The sequence below is a fragment of the Penicillium concentricum genome (assembly GCF_028827145.1).
Source record: "Penicillium concentricum strain IBT 3081 chromosome Unknown utg000002l_segment0_segment0, whole genome shotgun sequence".
NCBI lineage: Eukaryota > Fungi > Ascomycota > Eurotiomycetes > Eurotiales > Aspergillaceae > Penicillium > Penicillium concentricum.
The window spans coordinates 3,580,895-3,593,848 of NW_026622755.1; the positions used below are offsets into that span (position 1 = coordinate 3,580,895).

Consider the following 12,954-nt stretch of genomic DNA (forward strand, 5'->3'; position numbering starts at 1 on the left):
TTCCACCAAAATCAATGCAGAATTATCGTTACTCATATTACCTTCAGTCTCAGCCCTATCTCATTTTACCTTGCCTATACGCGACTTTCAAACACAAGCCGACAAGCGCCAGGCTGAGCAGTCAACTGGTCTTTCATATCCCGTTCAACAGCCTCGCCATAGTTTTCGCCAGGTGCAAATTTGATCCGATAATGGAACACCAAGGCAGCAGTTACGAGACGGATTTGTACAAGGGCTAAATGACGCCCAACACAGCTCGTACGCCCTGTGAAAACAAAGAATCAGAATACGAGCCTCTTGTTATCCTCGTGCAACTCAACTGGCCACATGGGAGATCTGACCACACGGGTCAATGGTAGAGTTGTCGCTTACCGACACCAAAAGGAGCAAATGCCCTTTTATCCTTGATCAGCTCCGGTTGGCTGTACCACCGTGCGGGAATGAACTCATGGGGGTGGACATATGCTGTCTCAACTTGAAGCAATTTAGTATTTCTCACCAAACACAGGATAAGGAGCTTCTCACGTCGACCGATTGTATAACGTGGTGCACATATTTTGGTATTCCCTGGGATAAACGTGCCATCTATCGTCAGTCCGTCTGGTGGAGTTACTCGAGAGCTGAAGGTTAGTACTGCTGGGAGCAATCGCATAGCTTCGTTTATAGTCCCAGTCAAATGTGACAACGTGGCCAAGACAGCTGGGTTCTCTCTGTCAACATCGCGAATCTCTTCATAAATCTTCTCAGCATGGATGGGATAGCGAGCGAGAAAATAGAAAAGAAGGGTTAGACTCGGCGCAGTGGTATCACTGCAATTATCAGTCCGCTGTCTCATGATATCCAGCCTTACTGACCTTCCGGCTACAACTAATGTCGCAGTATCACCGCTCAACCACCTCGCCCGCGAAGGATCTGATCCGTGTTTGACGTGGTCTTCAATGAACCAAGATGCAATGTCGCGATCTGCGGGTGTTTTCTACCACTATGTTAGCCGGAAGAACAATTTCCAATATGGTGCTTAGTACCTTCATCCGTCGAGCCATGCATTGATCGCAAAATTCAAGCATATGAAACCAGTGTTGGACCTTCCACAAGGTGGGAATAAATGCAAACCCCAGTCTCGGGATCCATATCGCAGGACTGAAGGGACCCAGCAAGGTCAGTGCCGAGCGCAGCATGGCTATCGACGAATGCCATCTTTTGTTCTTCATCATGCCGAAATCTTCGCTGAAAGCAAAATCACCCATCGAGTCAAACGCGAAGAAATACATCAGGTCATTTATGAGAACAGGGTGTGAATCTTCCAACGCAACTAGCCTTTCCAGCGTTCGTACCTTATTCACCACGCGCCGGTGATACTGGAACAATGCTGAACGGCTGTGTCAGTTTTCGATGTATCTTGGGTCATTGGGTTCAGCAGACCTTTTTTGCTCAGCGCTTGCTCCCACATCTTCCGCCGTTCATGATGCAGCTGTCGGTCGCGAGTAAATATTGAGGATATCCGAGGATAGAGAAGGTCGTACCAGTCCGAGCGCGTGTTGTGATTGGCATGACCATCCATGGCCTCGTAGGCCTCGGGGTGAAAAATGGTAATTTCGGCGGGACCTGAAGATTAAATCCCAATGTTATCATGGACCCCTACTCATCTTGTGATATCTCTTACCAGTTCGCACAAACTCCCCATATTTTTCGTGCCAGTCCTGCAAAACAAGATGCCCGCGAGAGTCGCGGCACTTCCACACATGCCATAATTTGCTCACTGCAGCTAATTTTGGGCCGGGAAAGTGTTTCAACCGATGGAATATGACTCGATATACTGCGATGCTTGTGAATAGTGACGACAGATAGCATGCTGCCAAGTACATCGTCTCAACCAAGCTAGCCTGGGAGCGTCCATTACCAAACAAATGGTTGGCATATAATAGACTACCAGAAAGAAGATGAAGAATAACCACCCTGGGGCCCTTGAGATGCCATTCTCCGTGAATAAAGACAAGTTGGTGGGCCAGTAGGCCTGCAATGAATGCAACTGCCCCTGGAGCTATCATAACGATCGCACTGATGGCTATCTTGATCCTCAAAGTGGGACGAGTCCTATAGTGGCTACGACCAGAATTCTTTGTATCAACGTCACAGTAAAAGAGAAAGCAAAATGCAATGTTGGACAACACTCGTCATGCTCAGCCATCGGAGGATATGACTCAAAGTCGGCCTCTTTCCAACTTTGGGTATCTAGGTATCCTAGTGCGTCGATAGTTTTCTATTTAGCATAGGTTTGGCGCCATGTCCGACACATTCAAAAGTCTACGACAGTCAGTATCTTATTTTCATCTCATATTCGGCCGTTGGTCGTCAGTTCTCAATTCCAGTCCCAACCCTTAAATTCCACCGCGTTTGATATGAACGCACGACTCACGCCAAAGGTATAAGGTATATCATACAGGATCAACCTCGACGATACCATCAACACACATCAGTCATGAGCCGACTTGTCTTAGCTGTTCAAAGCGCATTGACATCTCTGTGGTACCATTCATATACTATCTGGCTCTTCGTCTTCAGCGATTTCAAAACCATTGTGGCACCAAGTACGATTTTCGGCATCACAAACGCCTGGGCCGCATCAAAATACGACCCGCATATTCGAGGAGCTTTGTCCCCTCCACAGTCCATCAGCGATTCTCCAACGTCGATTGGAAGAGCTCTCGCAGCATCGTTATGGGTTGTAATCAACTTAATCCCATTCGCCATCAACAACCAAAGGGGTGAAAGAGCCCTTGCGGAAGACCGTTTAAACAAGTCTTGGCGCCCCTTTCCTCGCGGTCGGATTTCTCACGAATGGGGCACACGAATCATGATCATTCTATATATATTTGCCCCGATATATAGCCTTGCCTTCGCGGGCGGCGTGCGACATTCTGTGGCTTTAATATGGTTAGGGGTGTGGTACAATAACTGGGGTGGCGCGGACAAGAACCCGGTCATTCGGAATATTATCAACGGACTAGGATATACCTGTTTCGCATCGGGGGCGATGGAAGTGGCCTTGGGTGGCTCTTTGCTTCCTTTCCGCGGATGGTTGGGACGGTGGCTTCTTGTCATTATCGGAATTATATTCTCCACCGTCCAATTGCAGGATATGTCTGATCAACTCGGCGATGCCAAGCGGGGTCGGCGAACGGTGCCTCTTGTATGGGGTGATATTGCGGCACGATGGACTATTGCTTTACCTATGCTCTGTTGGGGAATATGGTGTCCGATCTTTTGGGGTGTTTCATCTCTTTGGTTTACCATTAGCATGGTGTTAGCTTCGGTGGTGTCCTTGAGGACTCTGGTGGTTCGTTCTGTTCGAGGAGATAAACAGACGTTTCGACTTTGGAATTGTTGGATTGCGGTGATCTATATGCTGCCCCTATTCTCTCAACGGGAACCTCTTGACGGCAGACTTTCAAATCATGCTGGGTAAGAAGAATAAAGTCAAGCTCTCACGTCCAAATATCGATATTGGAATGCATACATTCCTCCTTAGGGAAATTGTGGTTCGTAGCGAAACATGTTTCTCTGCATTGCCCTCAATAATCCACAACGCCACATTACATTCTGGACAGTGATGACATATATGATGGAAGAGGTGGCAAAATTTTCACGGTCGGCATAGAATCGACTTTGCTGTCATATTGCCTTCGCTTATTCTTCCCAGTCGGAATTAAGTAGTAATTCCGAGGTCAAAGTGATAGCTGAAAGATATATCTGACTGTGGAGCTGAACGAGCTTAACACCGGTAATCTCCGGCTTATTATAACATCATCATCCCTTCTCCACGTTTCCTTTTTTCATATTTGCTTTTCCTTTTGAATTCATTTCAAACATTAATCATGGGTTTCCTTTATTCACAGTTCTTCATTACTCCCAAGTATCCAACAGAGTCTTTCGCAGATCAGACGGTGCTCATCACCGGCGCGAATGTCGGCTTAGGGCTGGAAGCTGCACGTCACATCACGCGACTCGGCGCAGCAAAAGTCATCCTTGGTGTTCGAAATGTGACTGCAGGCGAAGAAGCAAAACATGACATTGAGAAGTCTACAGGCCGCCCAGGCGTCTGTGAAGTGTGGGAGGTCGATCTGTCTTCCCACGCCTCGGTCTCTGCCTTTAGCGAGCGCGCCTCAAAGCTTCCCCAGCTTGACGTAGCCATCCTCAACGCCGCAATCGCCACCGGAGAATTCAGCATTGCCGAAGGCTATGAGCGAAGTGTCACTGTCAATGTCATCAACAGTCTATCCCTCGGCCTGCTCCTCCTGCCAACCTTGAAAGCCACACGACGAAAGAACACATCGCGCACGCCGCGACTTACCTTCGTTGTAAGCGAGGTACATGGTTGGGTGAATTTCCCAGAATGGAAGGAAGACGAGCCAATGAAGTTTGTCAGCGACCAAACAAGAGCCAAGATGACCGAGCGGTACCCATTATCGAAGTTATTGGAGGTGCTGCTTGTGCAGGAACTAGCGGACCGGGTGCGTGAATCCGAGGTGATCGTCAATATGTTGAACCCTGGTCTCTGCCATTCAAAGCTAGGGCGAGAGTCTGGCTTTTGGTTCCAACTGGTTAAGCTGATATTAGCACGCTCCACTGAGGTTGGATCTCGAACGCTGGTGGCGGGCGCTGCGGCTGGAGTCGAAAGCCACGGCGCATATATGACAGATGGAGTTGTGGACAACACTGCGCTTTCACCTTTCGTGCGAAGTGATGAGGGGCGCCAAGCCCATGAGAAACTATGGGCTGAGCTGTCGTCGATCCTTGAGGGTGTTCATCCTGGGATTATGCAGAATGTGTGACTTAGTTGCTGCAACTATGTAATTTTGAGTTGACGAATCAAATGTACTTCATTAGTAATGCAGGGCTAGATTTTTTAGATCAATTCCTTCTCACCTAATATCTTACTTCGTACATTGACTCCATTTGCAGCTGACAATTTGTACTACTGCTACTCCAAGACTGACCATTTATATTAACGCAGATCAGTGCTGATCTCCGACATTGGATTGGTCAAACTAGGTTTAGAACACTTCCTTTTTTTGACGTCTACTTCATTTGGACTATTCTTATTCGCAGAGTACCACAAAAGCCCCGGCACCAATTGCCTCTAGCTCGGACGCTCAAGCGGCCCATTTCCAAATACAGTCACCTCTCACACTAGAGCAAACTCTCCGGGATCGAGCACGATGTGATGCAGAACGGAGTACATCTTACGAGCTCCAAATATGCCGAACGATGGCTATTATTTGCCCAATGGGTGTTCGTGGCGTCAATAACGAGGGTTTTATTGATTGCCCACTTGGTTCAACAAAGGGCTCGGTGCCAAGAGACATATTCACAACGAGACCGCGAGCTTCTTCATGCCTGTTCCCTGTGCAAGTTGCCGTACATTTAAGCCATAAAATCCCATAGCCTCGACTGTGTTAATTTGTTTCTCCACACTTGTTATACTTCATCCTCATCATGGCTCCTATCCTGTTAGAACCCGCGATTGTTGATTCCCAGCCCAGTACCGCTCCATTGAAGGCAGCAGTCAACGGTACTTCCAATGGAGTTGAATTCATCCTAAAGGAACGTCCTTGGCGACTACTGCACCTCGTCGATGCCCTCAACCCTCCCCCACCCGCCCAAAGAGAACATCCGGATATCCATATCCAGCGACTACTCCAATTAGCCTGGGTGACTACGATCAGAGCATTCTCCTGCTCGACAACCCTATACGTTGATCAAGACTACGTAAAGGGCCAATGCTACATAGGCGAAAAAGCTCATTGCTCCTCGAAACCAACCGTCCAGATCCACGTAGATCCTCATGACACCGTGAGAGATCTCTTCCGCGAGAGCATTGAAGCTCTAGGCCCATTATCCCATGTCAAAGTTACGGAGAACGGTCACACCGGCCAGGCCGACGAGCATTTCGGCTTCAATGTGACAATCGTCTACCAGAAGCAACCGGCGGATCGCATCCTGTCTGGTCTAGATGCATGCGTCGGCGAATGTCAAGTCTGCTGTGGTATACCGGCGAGACAGTCAACAGAGACTGACTCGATATTCGCCGGTCTCCGCCTTTCAATCCGGCATACCTCCGATGATAGGTTACACGCTCGATTGGATGTTGGGAACACTGGCATCGGACTGCCATTAGCTACAAGCCTATTGAAAAGCTTCAACCAGGCTCTCTCATCAATTGATGGTGCATCCACACAAACCATCGGCAGTCTCGAGTTATGCTCCGCGCAAGATCGTGATCAGATTGCCCAATTCACTGGAAACATCGCGCCTGCCCATGATTCCCTGCTTCATGATCTCTGTTTACGACACGTAAAGACAACCCCCGATGCTCCCGCCGTTCGCTCCTGGGATGGGGATCTGACATATCGCCAACTCGAGGACTTGACTTCTAGATTAGCCCATTGGCTCGTGGGACAAGGCGTCGGACCAAATATCTATGTGGCTTGTGGCTTCTACAAATCCACCTGGGCTATCGTGGCCCGACTGGCTATCCTCATGGCTGGTGGTGCGTACATCTGCGTTGATGGCAGTGATCCACCACCATATCTTCAATCTTCCCTCGAACGCACCCAGATAAAGATCATGCTCACTTCCGCCGGCTACAAGGAGAAATTTGCCGATCGGGTTCAAACACTCTTCGAGGTCAGCGAGACATCCGTGTCAAGCTTGCCATTGGTAAATTCGGTCCCTTGTTCAACCGTCAAACCTACAGACCCTTGCGTTGTGCTCTTCACATCCGGCAGCACAGGAAAACCAAAGGGAATCATCCAGGAGCATCGTAGCTATGCATCCGCATTGACGGATTACATCCGAGTCATGGAGATGGGACCGCATAGCCGGATGTTCCAATTCGATTCGTACACCTTCGACATCAGCAACAACGACTTCCTAGCGCCTCTCATCGCTGGTGGCTGCTGCTGCGTCCCCACCAGATCTCTAACAATGGACGCGCTGATGAACGACATGAACGATCTGGAGGGTAACATAATGTTCATCACACCCTCCGTCGCCATCGACATGGAACCCGAGCGCGTCCCAACGCTGAAGATGATGTGTATCGGCGGCGAGCCAGTCTCCGATGCGGTCCTGACAAAATGGCTCAATCGCGTGCAGGTGGTAAACCAATACGGCATGGGCGAGATAGCTTCTCTCTGCGCATACAACCGTAATCTCCAGATGGGCCATGGGTCAGTAGTCGGTCGTCCTGCTACCGGTGCAATCTGGATCGTGAATCCCGATAACCCCGACCAACTGATGCCCGTCGGAGCCGTGGGCGAACTCCTCATCGAAGGACCCCATCTCTCCAAGGGATATCTCGACCACGTCTCTGGAAAATCGGAGAACTTTCTCACATCGCCACCAGTCTGGATGAGCCAACTGCACACTGAGAGACCAAAACACCGCTTCTATCGCTCCGGCGATCTAGGCCGGTACAACCACGATGGAACGATCGAGCTGATGGGCCGAAAGGATAGCATGCTCAAGCTCGATGGAGCGCGCGTCGAGGCAGGCCAGGTGGAGTACGTTCTCCGGCGCAACCTGACGACCGGCGATGCTGTCGTCGTGGACGTTCTAGGCGTTATCGACGGCGAAAGCGATCCAATTCTTGCCGTTTATATACACTTGGCAAATAACCCCATGAACACGGAGAAGGGTCCGGTCGAAGAGATGGAGTTCCGTCCTATCAGCGACAGACATGCTGTGTATGCGCTCACACAGTCGCTGAGTGAGGCGGTTCGTCAGAGTTTGCCCAGGTACTATGTTCCTGGGCTGTATATCCTTATTGATAGAGTGCCGCGCACCAAGTCTAAAAAGACAGATCGACGGAAGCTTCATATGTTGGGTCAGGCTTATTACATGGAGCATCGGGATCAGCTGGAGGATATTACTGTCTGGTTTGATTGGACTAAGATATAAATAAGGCTCTTGAGTCTTGGATTGAGGCTTTGGGCATTTGATATATCTTGGGTATCGATGTGGGAGGATATGCAAGTTAAGAAAACCATATGTTTGTTTGGGCGTTTATTCTCAGATCCAGCGACTTCGAAAGATCGAAAACCACCTTTGCGGTCGTAACACGAATATCAATCAGATTGCCTTTTTTCCAACTTCTATCAAGCACAACAGTGTCTTGTAACCAGTTTGTATTTCTGTGATTGAATTTGCCCTTGAAGGACTTTTGTCTAGGTGACATATCCCTAATCCTGAATATCAAGATATGCCGTTGATACATCATTTCATGTCTAGTCCACGGCGTAGAACTTGGATCTAGGCCTGTGTGGTCTCCACTCTCGGTGAGATTCCATGACCCCCAACATCCTCTTCATCTCAATTACATTTTCGAAATTATATTCGAAGGACGTCCTGCGCGCACTCATACCCGAGTGAGACGAGGAATCCGAGCTAGGCTCCATGGACACGAAGAATTTGGATGGTCGCGGTGGCGTAATGAGCTTTTCGTATAACCAGCACCGCACAAGGCTCTTGGTATAGCGGAGCTCGCACTAGAGTAGGGGGAGACGGGTAATAGTTGCGCAAATTGTCGTAAGCAGCAATCCTGCATCAAGACCCGGTCTCAAGGGTCATACGACCAAGCCGCGGGGGCAGACGGAAAGAAAGCGTGCTTCACATCCTGAAACGCAGCTACATCCTCATTCATCATGGCCGAACCAATCGCGAACCCCGCGTCAGGGTCCACGGGTAGCCAGTTTGATGTCATGCGGGTACTTCCATCTGGCATCTCGAGTGGTGTGAGACATTCGTCTTTTCTTGGGTATGGGGAGCGGACGGTGTGGGTCTGACCAGGAGCCTGATATTGGGCGTCTACTGCCGGCCCGAAATCGAACTTGTGGGAATCTTCGTGCTCGGCTTCCCCTTCCCACCCCCGCGACGAAGCGTGGCTGGAGTCTGGGGACCCGTGGGGATCTGAGGTGGGAGATCCGGGGAAGGGGAATAGGGTATTTGGGGATGGAGTCATGAAGAGGGCTCTTTGTGTTGCGAGTTGGTGATCTGGGCGGGGATGGATCGGGGGATTCTCGGTGGTTTGGAAGGAGGTTGATTGGTGGAGTGAGAAACTAGTTGCATATGTCAGTCACTTGGTTCTGGATTTTGTCTCTTGTGTTTTTTTTTTTTTTCAATGTGTCGCCATTTTTCAGGTTCTGGGCATAAGGAGTGGATAGTAATTTACCTTGTAGTATCGCTTTTCATCCCACAATCCTGTCTGACCAGGCCGGCGTCATACCACATTTGGGGATATGGTTGAAATGTGGTTGATTTAACCGGGTATTCATTCACCCAGTTGAATTCCTCGGCAGCCCAGGAAGGATCCAATCCATCCTGCATTGTTAGAGGAAAGTCACTGGCAATGAAAGGGTGCTGGCCGAGCTCGTCGTATTGTCCCATATACGAATCAATGAGACTTTCCACGGGCCAGGAGGTAATCTCGTATGGGAACTGAGCTTCAGTCATGGTCAATGTGCTATATTCGACACGAGATGAAATAGTGATAGCTTGAGGATATGAGGCAAGAGACAACTCTGGGAGCTGTTGAAGTTTATACTCAAGCTGAAGGTCAAACTGAAGCTTGAAATAATTTGTATAGGAACTTGCTATGGAAAAGAATAATTCCCCGCAAAATCGGGGTCATGGATTTATTTAAAGCAAAAAAAATATCTCAAACATCAAAAACCATGAGGAGCTGTGGAGTTGCGGAGAAATCTGGGGAGCTCTAACGGCAAATATCCATAGACCGCATGATCCCAAATTTGTTCAATTAACCGATTTCCCCGGATTTTACAGGGAAGGACGTGCATTCGGAGGAGATGGTTGTCCAATCGGTGAATTATGGTTGCTCGGCATCAAGAATTTAATCGAGACCCCCCTGAACATCGGGTAAATTGGTAAAGACAAGACTCCTGAAGAACCTAAAAGAGAACGGGGACATAGGCCTTGTTTCAGGTATAAAATTTGGCATATATGGCTACGAGAGAGGTAATGGACGCCACAATAAAAGAATGGACCGAAATGTCCTCAAGGGTAAATTATATACAGAATTATCCGCTCCAAATGCTAAAGAAGCTTTCACCTAGGGGAAACGCCATCCGAAAACGCCACCCTAGAACTATACAAAGAAAAGTATCCAGTTAGCCCACATTGCGGAGACCGTTGGAGAAACGGTTCCCACCGTTCCCCTTAGGTACCGGATGCAGACCCGCAGGGTACATGGTTTAGCCCGCAGGGATCGACAGGAACAGAGAGAAGCTAGTTGGATCTCCTTGTGGGGTATTTACAAGGCCAAGCCGGTCCCCTTTCGCGTCCAGCGGTAAAGGGCGAGAACCGCTTTTCGACGGTGCCGAATTTCACTCGGGTTGACTGGGCGACCCCGAGCCTGCGCGACCGCAGAGCGCATCACTTGCCGGAAGCTGCGCTGATATTCCGTGTTGAGGGTGACCACGCATGATTCTGTTGCTCGGATCATGGTTTCGCAGGCGTTGAGAATGCCCTCGCCTGCTTCCTTTTGCAGGCGCTCTACAATAAGCAGGAGGAGGAAACTACCTTGCAGCAACTGGATACCAAAGAAGTAAGGCATGAAACTTATGTCGGGGTCGAAGCGGAGGATTTGTTGCACGGAATCGGCAGCTTCCAGTGCGTGTGAGATGGTCGACGCGAAGGCCGGGGAAGATGTCCAGAAATCTTTGTCTTCGATCAGTGAGACAGGATCCCACTTTCCGACGAGAAGGATATGGAGGACATGAGTTAGGTAGGAGGAGTAGGCGATAACGGTCTGCGTATGCCAAGAATAGGCCTGGGACAATTGCGGGTCGACAGGTTCTGGTTTGTTGGTGTAGGCACTCGTGGATGAAGCCGCTGGGTCTGCCGCCGTCGCCGCGGCAAACGTTGTGAGACTGGCTTTGTAGACCTCAAGCTGGCGCAGCACTTCCGAGACATGAACCTCCCAAGCTTCTTTTCCTTGAAGCCTAACACCAAGGGTAGGGTGGTTTCTCGCCTGGTTAAGATCGATCAATTCGCCGGTGATCGTCATGAGTGGGAGGAAAAAGCCAAGAATTGAGTGGTCGTGACAAATGAAGTTGGGGAAAATGCGACGTTTGTTTTGGTCACCCGACCGAGGGCATTGAGGCCCGTCTGGACGGGGACTATTGCTGTGAATGATACCTGCTTGCCAGGAGCTCTCATCCAGTGGAAGTAATAGGTCCTCGCTCTCGGCATCGAGCAGGGCCAGCGGACGATTATAGCATAATGCAAGATGGCGGTCCATGATATATAGCAGCCACCAGGTTCTGCGCCGCTCTTCACGGTGCTCTTCTGTAACAGGGCCATTATGCAGATCCTGGTTCTTGTCACATACGCAATTCAGACTTGGGCGCGAGGGATTCGAATAGTCAAAGCCCAGCCCACCTGGGGAACCAGGCCATCCACCTAGACCGTAGCCGAAGGACGGACTTGAACCATCGGTCAGGGTGTCGATATTGGGTGTGATTTCCATCTCCTGATTTAATTTAAGTTCTCGAGCTAGCGTAAAGGCCGCATGCCACCTAGGCTGGTGTTAGTGGAGTAGACAGGGGGGTACCAACAGGGGTACAAACCATCTCATACTTGCAGCCTTCTGTTCACTAGATGAGATAATCGAGGCCACATGAATATAGGTAATGACATCGTCTAAAGATCCAGCAGGGCCTACCAGCCCTTTATCATCACCGACTCCTTCGAATGGGTGATGAGCCCCGGCTGGAAAGTCGTGGGCGGTCGCATTTTCAGCGGGTGATGGATCTTGGTCTTTGAACGACACATGAATCAAAGGTCGCAGTAAACGAATAATCAATGCACAGAGAAATTGACATATCTTCCTCCGCTGTAATGGTGAGATGGATAAAGAGAAGGCCCGATCATCCACAGCAGCCACCCACAGCATACTCGCTAGCAAGGCAGGACTAGTGGGCCTAGGGCGGTCGGGACATAGAAAAGAAGTCTTCCGCAGGACATAACAGTGAATGTGATGACACACAGGATGCATATGGGTTGAGAAAGCACTGGTAAAGTATAGTTCCAGCAGATCGCACACCAGTCGACGGGGGAGGCTCGCTTCGAGAAAAGGCATAAGAGGTTCCAACACAGGATATTTCAACGGCGGCCGGGAAGTCGATGGCTGTCTCTGTCTTGGGAGGTTCACTCCCGACACAGAAGGTATAGGAGGGGCACGGTGGACGGGTTGGTGACCAGCGAAATCAACCGGATTCCAAATATCCATCAACCGGGGCAGAGGCGGCTCGCTGCCACCCGTGCCTGCAAGCAGTTCATACGAGTCTGGCGACAGATGTGCCGCTGAAAGCCATTCCTCCGTGATGGTCGCAGCAGGCCCTGTCCGCTGCGGTTGTGGGGGATTCAGCACAGATCGACGCTCGTCAACACTGGGCGCCGACACGGCGCTGATCTCATTCGTCGCCGGCGATCGCTGCTGGAAGGTCGACGCAGGAGAATTATTGTCCACTGGTGACAGCACCTGCTGCACCTGCAACCCTCGATTGTGTTCCCCGTCGGCCTGCTTCCCCTCGGTGGGGTCCTGGATTGTCTCGTCCTCGTCATTCGTTGTATTTTTCGGCTTCGATCTCGCGATACGTCCTCGTTTCCGGCGTTCGCGGGTAAATTGGCAGTTTATATCACCGCGCAGGCATCTCGAGCAGGGAAAAGCACGGTCGCATCGTACACGGCGAGTGTGGCAGGAGTCGCAGGCAACTCTGTTTCGGCGCCATCGTCGCTTGCCATTTGATAGTTCAACCTCGACCGAGTCTGGGTCTGGAGACGGCTGATCACCCTGGGACTCCATACCGGGACGTCATTGAGATCAAAAAAAGAAGCCAAAGAGAAAAGAAGAATGTTGCGGGGAAAAAGACA

The 12,954-nt window shown here is 50.1% G+C and overlaps 5 protein-coding genes across 5 annotated transcripts; 2 read left to right on the forward strand and 3 right to left on the reverse strand.

The window, feature by feature from the left end:
- Positions 1–74: 74 nt before the first annotated feature.
- On the reverse strand, positions 75–2,048 carry N7517_004976 (cytochrome P450; the record flags this gene model as incomplete). The annotated part of the gene is made up of 5 exons (XM_056722706.1): positions 75–265; positions 373–976; positions 1,026–1,369; positions 1,423–1,605; positions 1,664–2,048. The coding sequence occupies 5 exons, from the start codon at positions 2,046–2,048 to the stop codon at positions 75–77; spliced, it is 1,707 nt and encodes a 568-aa protein (XP_056578956.1).
- A 1,827-nt stretch (positions 2,049–3,875) lies between these two features.
- Positions 3,876–4,832, forward strand: N7517_004977 (putative short-chain dehydrogenase/reductase family protein; the record flags this gene model as incomplete). The annotated part of the gene is made up of 1 exon (XM_056722707.1): positions 3,876–4,832. One exon carries the CDS (start codon positions 3,876–3,878, stop codon positions 4,830–4,832), a length of 957 nt encoding a protein of 318 aa, XP_056578957.1.
- A 664-nt stretch (positions 4,833–5,496) lies between these two features.
- On the forward strand, positions 5,497–7,962 carry N7517_004978 (non-ribosomal peptide synthetase; the record flags this gene model as incomplete). Its single annotated transcript, XM_056722708.1, has 1 exon — positions 5,497–7,962. One exon carries the CDS (start codon positions 5,497–5,499, stop codon positions 7,960–7,962), a length of 2,466 nt encoding a protein of 821 aa, XP_056578958.1.
- A 658-nt stretch (positions 7,963–8,620) lies between these two features.
- On the reverse strand, positions 8,621–9,513 carry N7517_004979 (uncharacterized protein; the record flags this gene model as incomplete). Its single annotated transcript, XM_056722709.1, has 2 exons — positions 8,621–9,119; positions 9,233–9,513. 2 exons carry the CDS (start codon positions 9,511–9,513, stop codon positions 8,621–8,623), a joined length of 780 nt encoding a protein of 259 aa, XP_056578959.1.
- Positions 9,514–10,330: 817 nt separating this feature from the next.
- On the reverse strand, positions 10,331–12,886 carry N7517_004980 (Zn(II)2Cys6 transcription factor; the record flags this gene model as incomplete). Its single annotated transcript, XM_056722710.1, has 2 exons — positions 10,331–11,597; positions 11,649–12,886. 2 exons carry the CDS (start codon positions 12,884–12,886, stop codon positions 10,331–10,333), a joined length of 2,505 nt encoding a protein of 834 aa, XP_056578960.1.
- Between the last annotated feature and the right edge of the window lie 68 nt (positions 12,887–12,954).